Source organism: Talpa europaea (genome assembly GCF_964194135.1).
Source record: "Talpa europaea genome assembly, chromosome: 5".
In the NCBI taxonomy this organism is placed as follows: domain Eukaryota; kingdom Metazoa; phylum Chordata; class Mammalia; order Eulipotyphla; family Talpidae; genus Talpa; species Talpa europaea.
The window spans coordinates 74,990-98,244 of NC_140071.1; the positions used below are offsets into that span (position 1 = coordinate 74,990).

A 23,255-nucleotide genomic window follows, 5' to 3' on the forward strand; every position below is an offset into this window, starting at 1 on the left:
GCATAAAAAAAAAAACCACAAGCTGGAAGGTGGCGTGGTATGGAGGGCAGCCGGAGGGGCGGTGGCCCAGAGGGGTTACCCTTGCCGCCCTGCCACCAGCCAGTCCCGGTCAGCCCAGGCACTCCCAGATCCCTCCACAGGAGCCCCAGCTCACTGCCCTGCGGCCCAAACACAGCACAGACACGGTGCAAAGCAACAGTCAGGGGACCTGGAATAAAGGAATCCAGCTCCGTCTTAGAGACGCTTACGGACTCTCAATGGACACCGGCTCGCCACGAAAAAAGCAGCAGTACTTCCAATTGGCACTACAGGGCCCCCCAGAATATGTTAAGTATGGGCCGCATTAAGATGACCCCGATCCCGAATTCGGGTCACTCGCACACCCTTTCCAGCGAGAGAGTTTAGGAGCAACTCAGCACGGAGACTCAGAGCACCCGAAAGGCGCCCGAGGGCGCCCCGCCGCGACCCCACCCCGACCCCGGCCCGCCCCGCCGCGACCCCTGCCCCGACAGCCCCGCGACTCCACCCGGCCGGCCCGACCCCGCCCCGGCCCGCCCCGCCGCGACCCCCGACCTCACCCCGACCCCGGCCCGCCCCGCCGCGACCCCTGCCCCGACAGCCCCGCGACTCCACCCGGCCCGCCCGACCCCGGCCCGCCCCGCCGCGACCCCCGACCTCACCCCGACCCCGGCCCGCCCCGCCGCGACCCCCGACCTCACCCCGGCCCGCCCCGCCGCGACCCCCGACCTCACCCCGACCCCGGCCCGCCCCGCCGCGACCCCCGACCTCACCCGACCCCGGCCCGCCCCGCCGCCACCCCCGACCTCACCCCGACCCCGGCCCTCCGCCTCCGCCCCGGGGCCCAAATGTTGCGCGACCCCGGCCAGCCCCGCCGCGCCCCGGGCTCGACCCCATCCCCGGGTCTCCGGGCCCGGGCGCCCGCCCCACCCCCGGCCCCGGCCCCGGCCCCGGCCCCACGCCCGGCGCCCACCGCGCCCCAGACGTACCCGCGCCCGCGAGAGCGGCCGCGGCGCTCCCTGAGGCCGCCGTCGGAGGCTCCGTGTGCGCAGGCGCGGAGCCCCCACACCCCCGGGCGGGGCGCGCAGGCGTCGCGTCTCCTCCTCCCCTGAGCCTGGGATGCTGCGCAGGCGCAGTGGTCAACGGCAGCACCTGCGCAGGCGTGCAGAGACCCTCCGCGCGGATTCAGGAGTACCTCGAGCTGCGCACGCGCAGTGTCCTTGGCGGGCCCTTGCGGCGCCCTGCGTTGGCGGTCGGCGCATGCGTGATGCAGCCCCTCCGCCGCACTTTGAGCTGCGCAGACGCAGTGACCTCAGCCCCCACCGTCCGCGCCCCGGACAGAGGGCGGTGACTTGCGCAGGCGCCGCGTCTCCCGGCCCCGCCTCCCGGCTGGCGAATCGCGCAGGCGCGGCTGGGCGCGGGGGCTGGTGGGACCGAGCTCGGCGCGGACATGTCGGGGGTCCGGGCGGTGTCGCGGCTGCTCCGCCACCGGCGCCTGGCGCTGACCCGCGCGGTGAGGGGGCGCCGCGGGCGGCGGGCCGGGCGGGGCGCCGGGCGTCCCCGCGGGGCATAGCGGAGAGGAGGCGGGTCCCCGCGGGGCATAGCGGACAGGAAGCGGGGAGCGGGCGGCGGCGCCGGGGTGCGGCGGGGGCCGCGGGGGGCCGCGGGGGGCTGGGAGGGGCCGCGGGGGGCGGGGGGCCGCGGGGGGCGGGAGGGCCCGCGGGGGCTGGGCGGGGGCGGCGGGGGCGCGGGTGTGGGAGGGGGCGCGGGGGCCTGGGGGCGGGGCGGGGGAGGTCGTGGGCTGCGGGGGGCGCCCGCGGAGTCTCGAGCCGGCCGGGCCGGTCCCGGTGAAGGTCACGACCCCGCGGGCCGCTGCGCGTGACCCCTGGGGAGACGGCCCAAGGTCACGGCGGAGGCCGAGCCGGGCCGCGAGGGCGCCGGGGTCCCCGCGACGGCGCGGGGCCGGGGGCGCCGGCCTCCCCCGCGCTGCCTGCGCCCTCTGCGCGCGCGGGGCTCGGGGTGTCCGCAGTCGCGCCTGGGCAGCGGCTCTCCAGGTCTTGACCGGATCTGGAGGTTGGGGTCGCTTAGGTCCCGCGCGTGGACTCGCCGCGGCCACCGGGCGCCGTCCTGGCCCCGCTCGCTGCCCTGCGGCTTGGGGCCGCGGCCGGGCCGTGTGGATGGGCTCGGAGAAGCTCGGCCGTGGGGAGGGGCCCCCTCGTCGGGGCGCTGAGGCCTGAGGGCAGGAGCGGTCTGGAGCTCGGGGCCAGTGGCTGTCTTAAAATTTGACCGGACGGCACCAGACGTCCAAGGCTTGGGGTCAGGGGAGCTGACACGCCGGCCCGGGTGCTGAGAGGAGCTCTGTCCCCACCCAGCCTGGGCCCTGTGTCCGGCTGGCCGGCCACCCCGGCTGCGGGTCTGTGCGGACCTCCCTTTCCAAGACGGGAGCCGAAGCGTTCTGGGGAAGCCTTGGGTCTGGACCTCCCGTAGCGGTCACGGGCAGCGCCTTATCTCCTTGGGCTCCTGGAGGCTTCCCTCTCCGGCGTTGGGTGTTGGGTCCTGGTGGTTTCCAAACTTCTTATCTTGGTGGTGATTCTTTGGGAATTAGATGGGCTCCACCTTGGCCCGACAGCATGGCCTTGCGCTTAGCAGGGCAACTTACAAGCAGGCCTCTTTCTCATCCGAGCTTCTGGGTTCGCAGATGCTTGAATCACGACGGTGGGACTGGGGGCTGTGGAGGCCAGAGAGGGGTAGTAGTGTCTCTCCCCTAAGGTTGCCTTGCTTTCACCCCTATTTAAGGAGCTGAGCACCTGTGAATTTTTGGTATCTGGGTAGCTTCGGGCAAAGACCCTGAAACTTAATTCCTCAAAGATGCTTTAGTTAAAAGTTACACTCACATGTTCAACTGCTCTTGGATGGGGGGGGTCCCCCTAACCTTCCACACGCATTTGTTCAAGGGTCATGTGTGTTTAAGTTCAAGATGGGCCAGAACAAAGGAAGGCAGTTTATGGTTTTCAGCTGAGAGATGGCCACACGGCAACAGATGAGAATAACTGGGATAAAACACAGAACTTTCTTCACCTTCTTTGATCAAATTCCGTGGTGTTTCTTAGTCACCTTGCTCTGACAGTTGCTCTCAAGCATTTCGTTTCCTGTTCTCTGTCCTAGCAGTGAACAGTGTCCCAAACGGTGCAGAGGAGTCCAGTCTGAAGGGAGAGTCAAACCAGGACCTTAAGTAGCCCTTGGCTGACCACTCAATTCTGATGAGATCTTTCAGATCTTTTGATGTTCTAGAATAAGTCAGTTCTTTGCTTTTTGTTTTAGCATTGTATTTAGAGTTAGATTACTTGAGGTGGTGGTGTAGCCTTTTCCTTTGTTTCTTGGGATATTTCCAATATCAGTGATGTTAAAACAGCTGTGATGTTGTCCCTGGCTCACTTGAGAATGGTGCCCTGGTTGATCCCTCATTGGGCTGTTCATCCCAGCTTGGAGCCTCAGAGATGCACCCCAAGAGTCCACAGGTCTGGAGCAGTAGGCAGGGGCAAGCCCTGGCCCACTTTCTGGGGTAGACTGCATTTCTCTGTGGGGCTCATTCGGGCCCAGTGGTGCCCGTTCAAGCCAGGGCTCCCGCTCCCAGCCTGCAGCTGCCCTGCATGTACCCACCACTATGCCAACCATCTGGCTTTCATTTTTAATAGAAATAATTACACATAGTTGTTAAAAATTGGTAACTACGGAAGGAACGAGTAAAAAGAAATACGAGTCCTATCTCTCCAGACCTATTCCCTAGTGGAGTCAGCTCCGAAGTATTTCTGAGATTGGTCAGTAGCCTTAATTTCCATGTCTGGCCAGCAGGCAGGTGCACGTGCCCAGTGTAGGGGCGGACTCTTGCTGGTGAGTGAGTGCACACACACCATCCAGCATAACACGTCCTCGGTCCTCAGCGTGGCTTCACAGCCACCTTCAGAACTTTATTGGCCGCTTTTGTAATTACAGAAGTTGCACTTACAAATTAGTTTCTCGTCTGGGATATTTTATGAGGTGAGGCTGCTCCAGTCTGCCAGTCAGGATGTGAGAGTCCCTGCCTTCCCTTCCTGCCCTCCCTTCTGCCTCCTGCTCAGGGATGGGGCTTTTGTGCCGGGTGGAGTTCCCCGTCTTGTTTTAGTTGTTGATTTCCCCATTCTTCATGTTGCCTGTTCAAAGATGTCCGATAGCTCCCTCTCAGAAGCATAGATTAATAAGGGACACAGCATCATTTAAAGCCAGAAATGGGGGCCTCCCCGGTGGCGCAGCGGTTGAGCGCTGGGTTGCGAGGCTGCCCGCAGCCTCTGCAGCACCAGTTCGATCCCTGACCACCGGCGAGGGTCCCACATGGCGCACAGACCCCTCCTGCCGCCCACTGTTCCCCTCAGCAGTGTGCTTCCTCACTCTGCCTGTTCTACTCTCTGCTCTGGCTCTGGTGCATTCTCTCACCCTCGCGTGCCTCTGACTGTGCCCAGTGCTTGTATAAATAAATAAATCTTTAAAAATAAAAAAATAAAGCCAGAAATGGGTTAAAATTGCACTAAGTTTTAAAAATTTTCCTCCAAATCAGGTTTAGATCACGATGATTTATATTACTATTCACCATGAGACGGTGGCATGTGGTGATTTGCTAACGATTTCATTGTAGTAGTTTGGTAGCTTCCTTTTTTCAAGGGTGTGTGTTTGTGTCCATCTATAGTCACCATGAACAACCCGGAAGAGAAGAAATAAATAAGGAATCTCGTGAGTTCTTTTTTTTTTTTAAGATTTATTTGCTTGTTTATTTATTTATTTATTTATTTATTTATGCAAGCACTGGGTACAATCAGAAGCGCGGGAGGGTGAGAAAATTCACCAGAGCCAGAGTGGGGAGCAGAGCAGACCGAAGCACACCGCTGAGGGGAGCAGCGGGCGGCAGGAGAGGTCTGCGCGCCATGGGAGACCCTCCTCCGGGGCCGGGGAGCAGCCGGGGATTGAACTGGCGCTGCAGAGGCTGCGGGCAGCTTCGCAACCCAGCGCTCAACCGCTGCACCACCGGGGAGGCCCAATCTCATGATTTCTGTCTTAATTTTAATGAGATAGTGGAAAATGCAGTGTTCTTGTTGTTACTTGCATTTATAGTGTACTTTATAAGATTTTTAAGAATACTTGTATTGAAATTTTGATAGTTTTTTGTTAAAATATGGCTTTACCATTTAAAAAATTACATTAAAGCAGCATGTTTGCTTTTCTATTTATTTTTAATTTGCTTTGTGAGGAAAAACTAGTTTTTTGTCAGAAAATCAAATGTACTTGACGTTGAGGATTCAAGCATAGCGTTCTTACCAGTTCAGGTCTGCTTAGAAATTGGAGAAACTGCTTTGTGAGTGGAGGCACTCAAGGCAGAACTCCTGCAGCCCTCATTCATTCTTGGCGTCAGGGCCTCGGAGGCGCCTGGGCTGGGGGGTGGGGGAGTCATGTTGTATTTTTCCAGATTCCCCCTGTCACTCCCCCACTCCCCCTTGTTTGTCCCACAGAACCTTTTCTGCCGCTTCAAAATAAGGAATTCTAAGTTGCAGAACGCTTGAGAACGTTCCCTTTGGTTGATGTTGGGTGCGCTTGCTTCTTGGATCTGCTCTGGTGTTTCTGAGGTTATCTGGTCAGCAGTTTTCTGAGATTAGAATGGGAGCAAGGTCCCCGCGCCGCTGACCACGCTTCTCATGGACAGTGCGTCGCCACTCAGGCCGGGCGGTGGTTCCGCAAACACGGCGGGGCAGCGTCAGTTGGATGGGGCCTTTACGCCGAGACCCGGAGACAGCAGAGGTCAGCCAGGCGAAGGCCAGGGTGTGTGCGGGCAAGGACAGGGCCCCCGGCTGTGACGGGGTACGTCCGGGCTTGGTGCTGACGCGGGACTGGGCCTGGGTGTCCTCAGGACGCACCGTGGTATGTGTGAGGGGCTGATGCTGCTAGTGCCGGCGTCATCACAGGCCTGGGCCTCTCTGGGGCTGTTCTCCGAGCACTGTGCAGGGCTGTCCAGGGCCTCTCTGGCGTGGGCTCACAGCGGGGGCCCGCTGTGCAGAGGACGGGTGGGCGGTCACGCTGCGCTGCCTCGGGGGCCAGCACCGTGCTCCTCCCAGCAGCACAGCTCCAGAACCTGCGGGAAGGCCAAGCCTCCTCCACAGGAGTCCTGCTTGGGACAGGCTGCGCCGGGACACATGTCCTGGGGATCAGTCCTTTGCCTCTCGCCCCTCCCTCCCCTTCAGTGTCCCAGTGGGGTTTCTGGGCCAAGGGGAGCACCGGGGAGCACAGCGCACAAAGGTGTCTGTGAAGGAGGACGACGGCTCAGGCCCACGCTCAACCTCCTTGTTTGCAGCCGGCATCACGGACAGGAGCCCGCGGGTTTCACTTCACGGTCGATGGGACGAAGAGGTCGTCTGCTAAGGTGTCAGACTCCGTAAGTCCGTGGCTTTGGCTTCCATTGTGGGCAGTTTCTCTGGACTTGCAGGTCTCACGCTTTATACCAGTGTTGGACGCAGCCGTATATACACAGGTTGTGCTTAGCCAAAACCCCATTACGAGCACGCGCTCGCTGCCCTTTACATCGTGATGCTGCATTGCAGTCCTCGGGTACCTGCGAGCAGGCTGAAAATTTAAGTCAAGTAAAGCAACAGGACAGAAACTCTCGTGATAGCGTCGCTGCACCAGGGCTGGGGGCCGGGTGGGGCCTGGCGCGCTGCGTGGGCCATCCCATCTTCGCTGAAGAAGGCAGGGTTTGCTTGCCAGCTCTTGCGGGCTCACAGCAGCACTGAGTACACAGACACAGGCCTGAGGTAGAGCCGGTCGCCCGCGGGGCCGACCGTGCTGCTCCGGTGGACAGCACCTCCGCGAGTTCCCAGAGCGTGCCAGCACACAGACAGGAGACGGTGGCGGCGATCAGACGGCTGGGCCGCGCTCGGGGGCACCATGTGGGCGCCTGCGGCGGCCTCACCCCACGGAGGTGCCCGTCTCAAGGCCGCTCCCTGCACTCAGCTCCCACAGAACGAGGCCCCGGTCGCTCTTCTCCTCAGTCCCCCCTCCTTCCCGATCTCCCGTGCCCCACATCCCCGCCGCTGGTAGCACGAGTAGGCGGCTGACTGGGCTCTTGCTTCCAGATTTCCGCGCAGTACCCAGTCGTGGACCATGAGTTCGACGCGGTGGTGGTGGGCGCTGGCGGCGCTGGCCTGCGCGCAGCCTTCGGCCTCTCGGAGGCGGGCTTCAGCACAGCATGTGTCACGAAGCTCTTTCCCACCAGATCCCACACTGTGGCCGCCCAGGTGCGGGGGAGGGCCCGGCCACGCCGTGGGCATTTGGAGGCTCTAGCTGCACCCCACTGCTGGAGCCTCATGGCTCTCGGCTCTGCTCCGGTCCCCTCAGGTCCTTTGAGCAACCGAGAAGCGTGACCATGTCACGCGGGGTTGGCGGGGGGGGGGGGGGAGGCTGAGACCCACATGCCCATTTGCTACCCCGCTAGGGGTGGTCCTTGCGGTTACCCCCAGTGCTGGCTGCCCAGTCCCCCGGGAGGGCGAGCTGGCGGTACTGGTGTTGGCAGGGAGGCATCAATGCCGCGCTGGGCAACATGGAGGAGGACAACTGGAGGTGGCACTTCTACGACACTGTGAAGGGCTCCGACTGGCTGGGGGACCAGGACGCCATCCACTACATGACTGAGCAGGCCCCTGCCTCTGTGGTTGAGGTGAGGCCCTCACGAGGTCCTGGGGAGCCTGAGGGCCCAGCGGAGGTGGGGGTTGGGGCGGCAAGCTCAGCTGACAAGGAGGTCTTATCTGAGAAGAACCGAAGGAGGTGATGGCGTGTCACCGGGAAACTTTTCGTTCCTAAAGTGTCTGTTTTTCTGTAGGTCAGTTAGATTTGTAGGTTCACGTGGGGGCTGTTCAGTGGAAATTAGCCATGAACTTGCCGGGGGTGCTGGGGGTCTGCTTCGTGTTTCCCAGCTGGAGAACTACGGCATGCCGTTCAGCAGGACCGAGGACGGGAGGATCTACCAGCGCGCCTTTGGCGGGCAGAGCCTCAAGTTCGGCAAAGGCGGGCAGGCCCATCGCTGCTGCTGCGTGGCAGACCGCACCGGCCACTCACTGCTGCACACGTTGTATGGACGGGTGAGGCCTAGAGTGCAAGGGGTGGGCGCACACCAACCAGGCCAGGCTGTGTTCTCGTCAACCCAGGGGGCGCTTGAAAAGCAACAGGATGGGGCCTCCCTGGTGGCGCTGGGGTTAAGCACAGCACTGGGAGGCTGTCCGCAGCCTCTGCAGCAGGAGTTCCATCCCCGTCCAGCCAGGGAGATACCCACACGGTACTGTAGACCTCTCCTGTCTCTCCACTGCCCCCTTCAGCAGTATACACTGAATCCGCCTGTTCTTCTCCCCACTCTCTCTGGTGAATCCTCTACCCCTACACACACACTTCTGATCTGCACCCCAGTTCTAAATGCATAAGTAAATAAATCTTTTTAAAAAAAAGAAAGAAAATGCAACAGGATGACTTGGGAGGAACTGCAGTGGCTCACAGTGCAGTGCTGACGTCATAGGCGGCTTGTGTCATATATCACGTGACATCACACACTCGCTGGAGCGTCGCAGTGCCCCTGCCTGTCATTGCTGACGTGAGAGCGTCGGTCTCAGGAAATTAAATCGCTGGTTGTTTACCAGAAACGCAGTTGAAGTGCAGGGTTTCTTTGTGCTTTCTTTCCTGTTTTGCCTAGTCTCTGCGGTATGACACCAGCTACTTCGTGGAGTACTTCGCCCTGGACCTCCTGATGGAGGGCGGGGAGTGCCGCGGCGTGATCGCGCTCTGCATAGAGGACGGGTCCATCCACCGCATTAGAGCCAAGAACACGGTCATCGCCACAGGGTGGGGCCCCACCCGCGCTGGGTCTGGTCACTGGGGGTGGGTGCTGGGCCTCAGAGCCGCTTCAGTACGTGCCGGGCCTCATCCGAGAGCAGTGGGTCCGACGCGGCCCAGCCAGGCGGCCTTGGTCCTCGCGAGCAGAGGGGTGAGGAGGGGCCCGGTGGGTCTCGCCCCAAGGATCTTCATGTTTTAGAGGACACGGGCCTGGGAGTCACAGACCGTTTCTGGAAGAGCTGCTTTTGCTTTTAACAGATACCATGGTTCCTCCCGTTTCTGGGTGGATAAAGTGCCTTTTGTCCACGAGGGGAACATACGCGATTCCATTTTACGCGCTGCCAGTCATTGTAACTTTTTAAAAGGGGGGATTCGTAAATGTTTTCCAGTTGTCATTATCCCCGTGAAGCACACGGACAGAAACAACTCACGCCACACACGCATGCCCTGAGCACAGGCGAGCCAGCGCCGCCATCTCAGACCACCACTCCACGGGCCAGAGCCATGCAGCCCCCGCTGAGCCGGCCTCTCGTTTCAGGGGCTACGGGCGCACCTACTTCAGCTGCACATCTGCGCACACCAGCACTGGCGATGGCACCGCCATGATCACCAGAGCCGGCCTGCCCTGCCAGGATCTGGAGTTTGTGCAGTTCCACCCCACAGGTAGGCTGGCCTCCTGCAGGGTGCTCGCTCACATCCCCAGCACCCCAGGCCGGTCAGGCCGTGTCTTGGCTCCGGCCATCCTGCCAGGATGTGCCCATCGGGAGGCGTGTGTGTCCAGGCCTGGGTGGCCCTGGGGTGGTGGATCTGTCCCGGCAGTGCTGCCCACGGCGGACTGTGGTGAGCGGAGAGGCGGCCTAGGCTCCCACATCACGGTGTGGTCAGGGCGTGGCTGGGCATCTGGGTAGGGGTGTGCCATCAGGCAGAGACGTCTCACGGTGGCCCCGGGGGCTCTGGGTGTGGGATTGAGGGCTGATGGTGCAGAAGGCGAGAGCTCTAGTCCCAATTGTGGGTTATCCAGAGTGACCCCAAGAAAGCTGCCTCTGGGAAGATGGTCTACGGTCATCTCTCCGCCCTGCCAGCCAGGGGCGCTGCACACCAGTAGCTGCAGCCTAGGCCAGGCCCGCCACCCCTCTGCACTGCCCGTGTGTTCCGCTGACCTTGGCCGGGGTGGGGATGTGCCTGCTTGCTTTTTGTCACCATTTTAACTGATAAAACATCCATGATTTCTGAACTACCTCTCGCTCGGCCCCCAGCACCTCCTCACGAAACCCAGTGGCCCGCCAGGAGAGCACACGGGCTGATGGCAGCTGAGGCGCAGGGGTTACCGCTTGCTTTCTAGCACAAGTGGAAGCTCTGCTTTCAGACGACATGGGTCAACGGGTCTGTCAGGCCCAGCCGAGCCTCCTGGCCTCTGTCGTGCCACGGGCAGAGACCCAGCGCACAGCCGGAGTTGAGCGTGGCTCTGCCCTGGCCACTGTGGGTGACGGGCGCCTCTGACACAGGCGGTGGGACCAGGGTCGGCACAGGGCAGGACTTGTGCTCCACGAGCCCTTCTCCAGGGTCAGCCGCGCCGCCGCTGCCCCTGCTGTGCTGGCACCTAAGATGCCCACCCCCCAGGCTGGTTTCCTTACACGAGTGTGTCACCACGGCAGCGCGGAGCAATGGGACACTCAAAAATTAAAATGTGTGCTCAGTAGCGTGGGCCCATAGGGCTGCGTCGTGGCACACGTGCCTCCCCCCACCCCCACAGTTGGTGACTGCCCGTTGTGCCCTCCGAGGTCACCACCTCACATCCCCCCATGCAGTCTAGCGGCAGCTGGGAACATGTAACAGCCAGGGCACTCTACAGGCATCTACGGCGCCGGCTGTCTCATCACGGAGGGCTGCCGTGGAGAGGGGGGCATCCTCATCAACAGCCAGGGCGAGCGGTTCATGGAGCGGTACGCGCCTGTCGCCAAGGACCTGGCGTCCCGCGACGTTGTGTCTCGGTCCATGACCGTGGAGATCCGCGAGGGCAGGTCAGTGGGCTCCTCCCCCAGCCACTGGCCCCACCTGCACAGGCAAGCGTGCAGAGCCTACACCCTCTGCTCCGCTGAGTCAGTGGGGTGAGGCTGGGGCGGGACACAGCTGGGCCTCTGCGGGGAGCCGGCACCCAGACTGGCATCGCGCAAGACCCCTTGGGGAGGGTTCTTTCCAGGTGCAGGCTTGGACCTCCAGGTCTGACGGCGTCACCCTGTGGCCGAGCTTGGCCAGTGTCTGCACGGGGTCTTCAGGGCCTTGACGTGATAGCACCGGGGGCAGGAGGGTGGGTGGGTGGTTTTCTGGGACAGGTGGCATCGAAGAGTTTCTGACCCCTTCGCCAGGGAGGGCCGGCCTTGTCCACGCAGATTGCACTCCACTCGTACCTGGGTGCAGAGGTCCCAGCAACATGGGGTCAGGCCATTGCGGGGAGGGTCCTTTCCTTCCTGGCACATGTCTCGGGGCCACGTGCTTTGCCAGCATGTGGGCTCATGTTTCTTGCCTCGCCTGTGGCGTGGGGCTCTGTGCTCCCCAGAGGCTGCGGCCCCGAGAAGGACCACGTCTACCTGCAGCTGCACCACCTGCCCCCTGAGCAGCTGGCCATGCGCCTTCCTGGCATCTCCGAGACGGCCATGATCTTCGCGGGTGTGGATGTCACCAAGGAGCCCATCCCCGTCCTCCCCACCGTGCACTACAACATGGGGGGCATCCCCACCAACTACAAGGGGCAGGTGAGGCGCCGGGGCCTTCCCTCCATGGCGTGGGGCAGCCTCCTCAGTCCCGGCCGCAGTTGGGGGCAGGCGTGTCCTAAGAAGGCTGCCGGGGTTGGCCGCCTCCCCACGGCAGGTGCACAGGGACCTGAGCTGGGGCCAGTGTCTGCTCCATGCCCTAGCGGTGTGATATGGGTCTCTAGCCCTTCCCAGGAGCAGCCACAAGGCCGTTGGCCAGGCCGTCTGCATGTGACCATCCCCACGTGACCCTGGAAACTGGGGGGTCTTTACAGTTAACGCTGCAGCTGCTCCAGGGCTCAGGAGCACCTTAGTCAAGCAGCTCTTCTCAGCCGGGTGGGCAGGACGCTTGCCCTCAAGAGACGGGGTCTGCACCCACCGAAAGTGCACAGTGCTGAGGTGCACAGTCACAGGGGCTGCCCGGAGTCCTTGCACGGGCAGTGGCAGGGCCACGCCGCTCACGCTGCTCCCTCTTCTCCCTGCAGGTTCTGAAGCACGTGGACGGGCGGGACCAGGTGGTCCCTGGCCTGTACGCCTGTGGGGAAGCTGCCTGTGCCTCAGTGCATGGAGCCAACCGGCTGGGAGCCAACTCACTGCTTGACCTGGTGGTGTTCGGCCGCGCCTGTGCCCTGAGCATCGCGGAGTCCTGCAGGCCCGGTGCGTGGCGCACACACGGTTGTGGTGCCGGGGGCTGCGGGGAGGCCGCGCTTGTGGAAGGGTCATATCAGGAGTCTGTTGGTTTGAGCAGGGGTGAGTGATCGTATAGCTTCTTGGGGCTCAAAGAAAATTAATTCAGGCCGACCTGGACAGGACAGAAAGCGTACAGCACGCGTCTCGGAGGAGGGCCATCTTCATGTAGACAAGCCAGGGGCCGGGTCCTGGCCTCTCAGAGCAGCCTGGGTTTGGGCCACCATGTCCTTACTGCCCGGGGCTCTAATAGCAGTGGGAGTGGACCCCCTTCCTGAGGCAAAGGGTGCTGGGCCTGCCCCCCCCAGCCATGACACCTTGTATGCCAGTGTCTGTTCTGTTACTTTCATTGAACAAAACTTTGTCATGGCTTTTAATGGGTGACGGTGGTGTAGTGGGGCATTCAGTCTTGCCCTCTGGTGAGACGCGGACCCTGCGTGAAGGAACCTGGGGGCCGGAGCACCAGGCTGTGGCCCAGGCCAGCATCTGCGTCTCAGTCAGGATGCTGCCCGCACACTCGCGGTCAGTAGACTGTACTTGGGGACTCCGCCTCACTGTGGCCGTGGCCGCCACTAGAACGCACCTGGGTCCTTGCCACCAGCCGTCCACCGTCAGGCAGACAGAACATTCCAGGTTGACTTTCTTTGCAAGTGAGCAGGAGACACGTTGTCGTAAGAATACATGATCTCAGACCTGAAGGATCAGCACAACTTGAGAAAATGTAAACTCGGCAACAAGCAGGCTCCACCCGTTGGCGGGAGGGCCTCAGACTGACGTGAAGAGTCCTCATGCCAGTGGCCCAGCCGGTGGCTGCCGAGGCCCCACGGTTCTGGGTCGTGGGATTGCACCCCAGTTAGGCTTTCGTTTTCTTAAAGCGCAGAAGGAAAGTAAAAAGCGGCTAAGCCATGTCTTCCAAGCAGGGTGTGTCTAAGACCCTGCAGTGTGTGCACAGATTGATTTGTGGAGCTGTGCTCCGGAAAAAAAAAGCCTTATTTTACTGGAAGCTCAACTTTTAAACTATCCAAAGCAAGAACCCAGCAGCTTGCCTGGAAGGAACTGGGGAGACAGCAGCACCCGGCACGGGCTGGGCCGTGCACAGTGCTGCCTCCCTGCAGCCTCTGCCACCTCCGAGTCACCTCCTGGGGATGGCCACGCTGAGCATGCCGGGCCCGGGGAGGGCAGGGCGAGCAGCCAGGTCACCGGGTGTGCGATCTCTGCAGAAACCTGATTTGTACGCCTGTGACGTGGCTGCTGCTGTGTGTGTCCAGAAGTTACTCGTTGGACATCTATTGCCATCTCCTCCTCACACTGCCCCAGTTAGCAGGTGGCCCTGGGCAGGGCGTGAGCTCAGTGCACGTGCACTCTCGGCTCCCCGAAAGGCAGAAACACGTGTTTGTGTGGCTTTTAAAACCCATTGGATTTCTCTAAACATTTTTCAAAAGTTAAATTCTAACTTTTTTTTTTTTTTTAGGAGATAAAGTTCCCCCAATTAAAGCTAACGCTGGGGAAGAATCTGTCATGAATCTAGACAAATTGCGGTTTGCTGAGGGAAGCATAAGAACCTCAGAACTGCGACTCAACATGCAGAAGGTAAGAACTGGGGTGCCCGGCGCTGGGGGTGCAGGGGCTCAGTGGGCAACGGTAGGAAGTGGGGCAGGGGCTGGGTGTGGTAGTGCACTAGGGTTTGCAGTCAACAGCAGGTCAGTTTTCTTGCTGTGCCAAATTGGAACATAAGAGATCAGACCTAAAGTAGACAAGAGTCTAAAAAGTCAGACCTGGGCCTCCCCGGGGGCGCAGCGGTTGAGCGCTGGTTTGCGAAGCTGCCCGCGGCCTCTGCAGTGCCGGTTCCATCCCCGGCTGCTCCCCGACCCCCGGAGGAGGGTCCCCCATGGCGCGCAGACCTCTCCTGCCGCCCGCTGCTCCCCTCAGCAGTGTCCTTCGGTCCTTCTGCCTGCTCTGCTCCCCGCTCTGGCTCTGGTGAATTCTCTCACCCTCCCACGCTTCTGACTGTACCCAGTGCATGTATAAACAAAACAAACAAATAAATAAATTTTAAAAAATGCCTCTATTAAAAAAAAAAAAAGTCAGACCTAAAAAGACAAGCTTTTTGGTGGCCCCCCGAAAGCTTGTCTTTTTCCCTGAATTGGAGGCAGCAATCTGGGGTGGGAATAGCGTCCTGTCGCCACGAGGTCTTGAGCTGCCTCTGCAGCCTCAGGGCCTTAGTGCGCGTCCCTCCTCTGACGTTTTGGGGAAGCATCTTGAAACTTAAGGTGCTGCCAGGAAATAAAGTCAGAGGGGACTACGGTGGGGCAAGGACCGGGTCTGCCTGGTCCTCATGGTGCTGCCCGCCCAAGGGGCTGTCTCTGACCACACTTGGCACTGGTGCCCTGGGCCCTGGCCCTTCTGACTGTCTCAGCTCGATGTGAGCAGCTACTCGTGGCTCGCGGCCGTCGCGTCGGCACAGGTGCACGTGCTCTGGAGCCTCTCTGCCCCAGGAGGGACAGGACATGACCGGAAGGGGTATCTTGAGGACATAGGCCGGGGCCACCCCCAGGGACGCCAGGAGCTTAGGGGCTGCAGACCAGCTGGGGTGGAGTGCCGGGGCCTCTGATGTGGGCACTGCCCTTGGGGCGCGGGCTGGAGCATCCATAACAGATTTCAGAGTGGGAAGCACAGGGGAGCCAGGGCAGACTGGGGGGCCACCCGGCCTGTGGCATGAGCTGAGCCCCCATCCCTGCAAGGGGGGGGGTCGTTCTTCAGATCCCAGTGGTGCATGGCGCCCTCTGCGCTGGTCATGGAAGGCCACTCAGCCTGTTTCCACAGCGTCTCAGCTTCTCCTTGCATCTGTGATGGGGCCAGTGGTCCTGGAGGTCGCTGCTGCCACTGGCTGTGCAGGCGACATGTGTACGCCAGTCAGGTGACAGCATCCCATCCCGCCTTCCTGGGCCTCCCTGTCGCTGAGACAAGGCAACGTGGAAGTCAGGCCCGTCAGTGGGCCATGTCCCTCCCTCCCAGTCAGGCAGAGACGACAGGGCTGAGGGAGGACAAGCCTGTGAGGGCGGGATCAGCTGAGAGCAAGGCCCCTCCCCAGACCTGGCTAGGCCGCAAAAGGAAGGCCAGTGGCACGGAAGGACATGGCAGTGGCCTCACTGCAGCCTGGAGCCACTTCCCGGCTGTCTGGGAGCTCAGACAGACACCATGTTCCCTCTAGCAAAGTCCAGCATGTGCACAGCACGTGGAGGAATGAGGAGCCCATGGAAGGGACCCCTGAAGCTACTGGAGGCCAGGCCACGAGGTGTCTGGGCAGCAGGGTGGCCAGAAATGGAGAAGCCACAGCCCACTGTCCAGGAGGCTGCTGGACTTGCTGGTGGGGGCACTAAACCATGGGCTCTTGCCTGGCTGGACGCCTTCCATGGCGATGGTGCCCTCAGGCTTGTGCTGGGAGCAGAGCTGGCCCAGGCCGATGCCCCATGCATGGCACTGTGCAGGTCGGGGGCTTTTAGCCACCGCCTCTGCTCTGTGACATGGCCACCGCCGAGACCCCTGCCCAGAAGAGGCTCCCCTCTGTGGGCCCTGCTCACTGGAGTGCCAGGAACCACCTCCATGCCTGCCCCACAGCGTCCATTTGCTGTCCTGGGTCAGTAGCCATTTCAACCATCAAGTTGTCCAACCTAGAAAACATTTAAAATCCATCAGGTCGTGGCTGCCATTATTCTGGCGGGTCTGCACAAAGTGTGTTGGAACCTTCTGGAAGGATTAGACCTCTGAAACACTGTTTATGATTGTGGGAGAAGGTCAGGAGGCCCCCTGACCAGGGTGTGGAAGATTTTGGTGCTGACCTTCACGGCTGAGGCTCAGGGGTCCCTGCAGATGGGGTGGGGACAGCAGGAAAGGGGCCTGGGCACCTGAGGCCAGACTGACAGACTGCGCCTCGCATGGGTGGGTTCGAGCTGCTGAGGGCTCTCGAACCAGAACAGCTTTTCCGAGAAGCAGCAACAGGCCTGAGAGGACGGTGGGGTGGGCAGTATCAAAGGTGCTGCGTGCTGCAGGGAAGTGTCTCGTGACCAGCAGTCCTCCTGCAGCCGGCCTCTCCGTGCAGTGTCTGAGCAGCAGTCACAGCTGCCCGCGGGTGGCTCTCCAGAGGGCCAGGTGGCAGTGGGGCCTCGCAGCTGTGTCCCCTGACAAGGGTGTGCTCACTGCCCCAGACGTGAGGCACTTTGCTCACCAGGCCTCAGCTGGGGCCGTGGATGCGTGTGGGCTGCGTGGTCGTGAGGTTTGCCTTCAGTACCCGAGGCCGACCCGCCTGGTGTCTGAGGCAGCGGCAGCAAAAAGGGAAAAGCCGGTCCTGATGGGCAGAGCAGGTCCCTGGGGCCCCAGGGGGAGCCAGAGACCCTGCAACAGCTGCGCCAGGGCTGCACGGTATCTGGGTCAGGGGCTCTCGTGGAGCTGGCAGCTGCTCTCCCTGCTCCTGCCGTGCAGGGAGGAGCTTGCAGTGCTGCCCACGGGCCGAGGCCAAGCCCTAGACAGGTGAAGGAGTGGGATGTCCAGGGACAGCAGCACCCTCGCCGATGGCGCAAGAGGGTAAGGGCGCAGCAAGAGGCTGTGGAGTCTGGTGGCGAAGCTGGTCCTCCTGAGGTGCAGGGGACCCAGAGGGAGGCCAGAAACAGCCTCCGTCCCTGCTGGGACTCCTCAGCTCGGATGGAGTTGAGGACTGTCCGCAGATGACGGGAGGCTAAGGCTGGTCTTTTCTGTGCCTGGGTGGGCCCAGGCTCACCTATCGCGTCTGTTCAGAGGCAGCGATAAGCTTTCGTGGGGTCACCAGAGGCAAGCAGTGGGGCCAGGCCTCCCTCCCCTCTTCCCACAGCAGCACCCACTGCTGACCGCTGAGTGGCCCTGCATGTCTCTGTTGCGGGGGGTTCAGCGGCCGCAAGGCATCTGCCCTGTAGCTGAACTGGAGGGCAGCACTGTACCCAGTCCTCCAGGGCTTGGAGGGGCCACTGTCCGGGCCTTGTTTCCACGACTGTCTGCCGTGGACACGCAAGGGTCGTCTCATGACGCCTAACAGGAACGTTGACACTTCACTTTAAAATTCAGAGTCACAGGCTTCCCTGGTGGCACAAGGGGTTAAGCACTGCACTGTGAGGCAGTCCGCAGCCTCTGCAGCACAGGTTTGATCCCTGGCCAGCCAGGGAGCAGCCCACATGGCGGGGCAGACCTCTCCTGACTCACCCGCTGCTCCCCTCAGCAGTGTACTTCGGTCAGTCTGCCTGTTTTGTTCTCCACTGTCTCTGACGAATCCTCTTGCCCCTTGCATCTCTGGCCTGTACCCCAGCTCTTGTATGTATAAGTAGATAAATCTTTTTAAAAATATAAAATAAAGGACCTCCCCTGGTGGCACAAGCGGTTGAGTGCCACACATGAAGCTGTCCGCAGCCTCTGCAGCCCCGGTTCAATCCCCACCAGCCGGCGAGGGTCCCACATGGCGCGCAGACCTCTCCTGCTGCCCGCTGCTCCCCTCAGCAGTGTATTTAGTCGGTCTGCCTGTTCTGTTCCCCTCTCTGTCTCTGGTGAATCCTCTCACCCTGCCGCGCATCTGGCCTGTACCCCAGTTCTTATATAAAATAAATAAATCTTTTTTTAAAAAAGTCTTCTAAAAAAAATAATAAAATTCAGGGTCACGTAAACATTTTGTGGGAAGTGAAATCGTAAGGAAGGTCTTAGAGGTGCCCGACCTGACCACGCGGCCTCACACCTGTACCCTCAGTCCATGCAGAGCCATGCGGCGGTGTTCCGGTTGGGCAGCGTGCTGCAGGAGGGCTGTGAGAAGATCAGCCGGCTCTATGGGGACCTGAAGCATCTGAGGACGTTCGACAGAGGTGAGGGGGCCCTGCCTGCAGCTGGGGTGCTGGGCAAGCGCGGGTTGCCCTACCACATCCCCTATGGCGCTTCCCCGACCCTGCCCGCCCTCACTGCCCGTGTCCCCAGGGATGGTCTGGAACACGGACCTTGTGGAGACCCTGGAGCTGCAGAATTTGATGCTGTGCGCGCTGCAGACCATCCACGGCGCCGAAGCCCGCAAGGAGTCGCGCGGCGCCCATGCCCGGGAGGACTACAAGGTGCATCCCCCCCAACCGGTCGCTCCTTCTCTGGCTCCTCCACCCTGCACTGCGTTTCCCAAAGGCCGGCAGAGGAAAGGCCTTTCCCCATGGCTCCTGCCTCCATGCTCACGGCGCTCAGGCGCAGCCCTGTGGAGCCAGGCCCTCCTCTCTGGCCTGCAAGACTGTGCGTGAACTGCCTTTTACGCAGACATGTGTCAGAAAAAAGCTCTTGCCATATGGTGGCAAAAAGTCCCAAGAAGGGGTATGGGAGGTCAGGTGCGAGCTAGGGTGAGCCACATCAGCAGGACAGCTGCGGGTCCCTGGCAGTCCAGCCCATGCACGTGGGCAGATGGGAAGTGGGCAGGCCAGGGGAGCAGCCCACTCATCTGTCCCCTGGAGGGGCCGGCCTGGAGTTGCTTTACCGGGAAGGACCCGTGTGCGTCTCGTGCATCTGCTGTGGACCAGAAGTGCCAGGTTGTGGCTTCCTGTGACAAGAATGTATCTTTGTGCCTGCAGTCGGGCAGCTACACAGGGGCCCCATGCGTGGACATGCCTAGAACGCAGGGACACACACGGTCCCACTGGCCCAGGGTCCCTCCTCTCCCAGCCCCTCGCTCGGTCAAACAGCCAAGAGTCGAGATCTTTGCGGGTGTATTTGAAGAGGCTGTTGTGTGTCTCGTCCATCATCACGTTGAAATACGGTCTGAAAGAAAGAGCAGGACCCTCCCAGAGTAGAGAGCAGAGAGAGAGAGAGCAAGTGCACAGCTCACCGGCCTGACCCCAGCACCGGCTGTCTCCACCAGCCACAGGCCCACACCTGGCTGCGACCTCCATTTCCTGACCCCATGTGTGTGGTGGGAGTGGGCTGCTGGGGGCTCCACCCGTCCCACCCCACTGCGTGCCTGGCCACCCTCGTTTCCTGCAGTGCCCCATCCATCAGCCTGACTGGTGGGGAGGGACCTAGGTGAGGGGCAGTCCAGGGAGGTCCTGGTGTCCCAATGGAGTCTGCTGGAACCATGGAGCCAGCCATGTGTGGGGGACCTGGGTCTCGTGTGTCATTTCAGTGAGTGGCTTTTGTTCCAGGGTTTTGTTTTGCTGCAGTAGGTGGGAGTTGGGACTAACTGGGGTCTCTGAAACACATTCAGGAGCGGGTAGACGAGTATGACTACTCGAAGCCTATCGAGGGGCAGCAGCGGAAGCCCTTCGAGCAGCACTGGCGGAAGCACACCCTTTCCTACGTCGACATCCGGACCGGGAAGGTACGGGCCATGACAGCCGCTCAGCCGGCCCACCAGTTCTGGGTCAAGCTTAGGAGCTGGGAGAGCCAGCGTGGATTAAATTCTCCCAGTCAGCTAAGCTCCTGCCTGGAAGCAGAACCTACTGTCAGTGGGGGTCTGAAAAGCCAGCCTTCTGGGGGCTGGCCCTGGCCGGGGGTGGGGGACACAGAGCTTGGGGAGCCAGGCTACAGTGGAGAAGGGGGACACGGCCCTTCCGGTGAATGGCCTCAGCAGCAGCCTCAGAAGTGCTGTGCAGCGCTAGGGTTCCCCGGGCCCAGCTCAAGTGGAGGAGGGCAGGGCCTGGGGGGTGCCTGGGACATCAGCCCAGATTCCAGTAAAGTCAGGGCTCTCAGTCCACAGCAGCGTAATTCAAGGAGTCGGCATTTCTGCTGGGACTGAGAGTTCAGGAGTGACCGAGGCACAAATGATGTGCCCTTGAGCTTTGTGCCAGCAGGAGTCAGTCCTCTGGGCCCACAGTCTCTGCTTGGGGGCGCCTGGGCAACACCGTGGCTTTTCAGAGGCTGCTTTCTGACAGGCCTAGAAGGACGTCATGCTTCCTTCCCTGCTGTAGGCCCGTCTTCGGTGGTCTTGGGGTATATGACAGTAAAAGAAACAGGTGCTCATGTTAGAAACTGCAGCGCAAAGTGGGCGTTTAGCTCGTGGGTCAGCGGCACCTTCCTGTCGGCTGAGTGTCTCCTCCAGGTGCGCAGTGTCCGTTACAGGCACACGCGCAAAGGCCTGGCAGAGGGGAGTCGAGGTGCACCCAGGCCCTGCTGGGCACGCTCAACCTCCACAACCAGCGCCCCGCTGGGAATTTGGGTCATTTTCAGTAAAGCCTGAGTGTTTTCATGTAAATCTACCTACCTAAATTTTCAAAAGCACGCAGGGGTGGGCCGCACACCCGCTGTGCCGACCCCCACTCTACTCCCCAGGTCTCGCTACAGTACAGGCCCGTGATCGACCAGACTCTGGATGAGACTGACTGTGCCACGGTGCCCCCGGCCATCCGCTCCTACTGATGTGGCGCCCATCCCCTGTGCTGGGGGCCGCAGCAACAAGCTTCCTGTCATCCTTTGTTCTTGTGAGATAATAAAACTGGCACCATCCTTAAATTTCAGACTCGCTCTTATTTGCAAGTTCATGTAAAACCTAAAGGCTGCCTGACTGTAGGTGTGTGTGTTGACCAGAATATAAAATGTGATTATCTTCTAAATATAAAATATGGATGTGACGCTGCAGCACAGATACTTAGTTTTAGTAAATGTTAAGTAAAGGGCCTCCCCTGGTGGCGCAGCGGTTGAGTGCTGGGCTGCAAAGCTGCCCACAGCCTCTGCAGCGCCGGTTTGATCCCCGGCTGCCAGCGAGGGTCCCACTTGGCACGCAGACCTCTCCTGCCACGCCCGCTGCTCCCCTCAGCAGTGTACTTCGTCAGTCTGCCTGTTCTGCTCCCCGCTCTGGCTCTGGTGAATTCTCTCACCCTCCCGCGCTTCTGACTCTACCCAGTGCTTGTGTAAATAAATAAATCTTTTAAAAAATGTTAAGATGAATTCTGGTGCCTGACAGCAAGTGAAGAAAAGAAACATTTCCTCCTTGTCCTTGTGTCTTAAATTATTTAAATAACAATACTAAATGGCACAGACATGGATGTGAGCGAGCATCTCTATTCTCGGGGGCTTTCTGGCAGGTGTCACTCACTGTAGTGCTGTTCTTTCCGAAGTTTGCTTTTATGAGATGCTACTATGAATTTACCCCTTAAAGTGCCTTTTTGGTAAGATAAGCTGCTCAGGGCGGGCGTGGTGGGAGGCTGGCTTCACTGGTGTGTATCTGCCCAGGAGGGCCTGTCCCCACTGCTCAGGGCAGGCAGGAGGGTGTGTTCTCCCCTGCTCAGTTTCCGTTCTGTTCCACCAGCTCTGAAAACAGAAACTGACTAAAGCAGGGCTTGGATGGAGCCAGTGTCTGTCCAGGTTCCTGAGCAGCAGCAACCATCCAAGGAGGGGCCACAGGCCTCCCCCAGATTCTACAGCCAGGGCCTTCAGGGGCACAGGGGAGGTCTCCAGCGAGCCAGCAGCTCTTAATGGCCCTGACCACAGCAGCCTCAGGGAGAGCCGTGGGTGCCCACAAATGTGCACTGGACAGAAGAGGGCAGGAGGAAGGGCCTGCCTCGTCCAGTGCCCCGCAGAGGTGGGAATGAGGCACGTGTGTGCCAGGGACATCGACAATGGTGGGAAAATACTGGGAACGCCAGCAGAGAAAGCCAACGTTTAGAAAGCTTCGAAGGAAATTCAGCTATTCCTGATGATCCAACTACCCAGCAATGAGACAGCCGGAGGCTGCCCAGGGTTGAGACCTGGGAGAGTGTGGGCGTGAGCAGAGCTGCCTCCTGCGCGTCCCAGGCCCCACCTGAGAAGCATCTTCTCCAGGGACAGGTGAGGACACCCAGCCAGGAGGGGGTGAGTTCAGGACAGACAGCAATGGCAATGGCATACCCATGGACCACGGTGTTGTAGATGGGACAGAATATGGGGCTGGCTGCTGGCAGGAGGTGATTTCTACCTTGTACCGTGGTGACAGGTCTCCAGGTACCACCCTGTTGTAACGGCAGGAAGGGCCAGAGCAGGTTCTCTATGATTCTATGGAGATGGGTGAAGAAGTCCTGGAGCCCTTGGTAGCTTTTGTAGGCTTTTATTGGGATTTACCAGGTACATGGCAGGCAGGGGTGCCTCCCAGCCCCCAGCTAGTCTTCACTCTTTCTGAGCTCTCCAGTGTTCTCTCGTCGTCTCTGCTTCTCTTTCTATGTCTTTGCTCTGCTGTTCCCTGTGACACCGACCTTATAAGCCCAGTCTCTCAGCCCAAGTGTACCCACATATGTATGCCCATAGCCTACCCCAGGTGCCGCCATCAGGCATGCGTTCAGCACCACAGGATTCCAGCATCAGTCCTAATGGCAGGAGGGCAGAAAATCCTGATCCTTTACTTACCCTACACCTGTCAAGGCCAAAAAGGGCCTCTGCCTGTGAAGAGGCCTGGAAGGTGTGGACTGGCCAGGCAGCCGCCAGGCACAGCCTCCAGGATGAGCCGCTGGTTTAGGAGTCCGGGCAGGTGTGTCCATAACCCTCCACTGCCCAGCAGCTAAGCCCCTTAAGAGTCGTCCTTGTGGGCCTCCCCGGTGGCGCAGCGGTTGAGCGCTGGGTTGCGAAGCTGCCCGCAGCCTCTGCAGCGCCGGTTCCATCCCCGGCCGCCAGGCGAGGGTCCCGCATGGCGCGCAGACCTCTCCTGCCGCCCGCTGCTCCCCTCAGCAGTGTGCTTCGGTCCTTCTGCCTGCTCTGCTCCCCACTCTGGCTCTGGTGAATCCTCTCGCCCTCCCGCGCTTCTGACTGTGCCCAGTGCTTGTATAAATAAATAAGTAAATACATAAATCTTTTAAAAAAAAAAAAAGAGTCGTCCTTGTGCTGCTGCGGTGATGGTGGTTTGAAGATGACACACTGACACACACAAAAACAAAACACTGAAACCCCGGCAGAGGCTCCAGT

General features: G+C 60.5%; 1 protein-coding gene across 2 annotated transcripts; it reads left to right on the forward strand.

The window, feature by feature from the left end:
* Positions 1-1,468: 1,468 nt before the first annotated feature.
* Positions 1,469-20,823, forward strand: SDHA (succinate dehydrogenase complex flavoprotein subunit A; the record flags this gene model as incomplete). 2 transcript variants are annotated; one of them, XM_084233519.1, is made up of 15 exons in its annotated part: positions 1,469-1,531; positions 6,365-6,472; positions 7,170-7,331; positions 7,607-7,750; positions 8,007-8,171; positions 8,774-8,922; positions 9,452-9,576; positions 10,766-10,934; positions 11,471-11,666; positions 12,149-12,320; positions 13,822-13,940; positions 18,115-18,226; positions 18,336-18,466; positions 19,594-19,707; positions 20,658-20,823. In XM_084233519.1, 15 exons carry the CDS (start codon positions 1,469-1,471, stop codon positions 20,742-20,744), a joined length of 2,016 nt encoding a protein of 671 aa, XP_084089645.1. In that variant the 3' UTR covers positions 20,745-20,823. The 2 variants fall into 2 exon arrangements, with proteins under 2 accessions (XP_084089645.1, XP_084089646.1); XM_084233520.1 differs by having other exon boundaries at positions 6,392-6,472.
* Between the last annotated feature and the right edge of the window lie 2,432 nt (positions 20,824-23,255).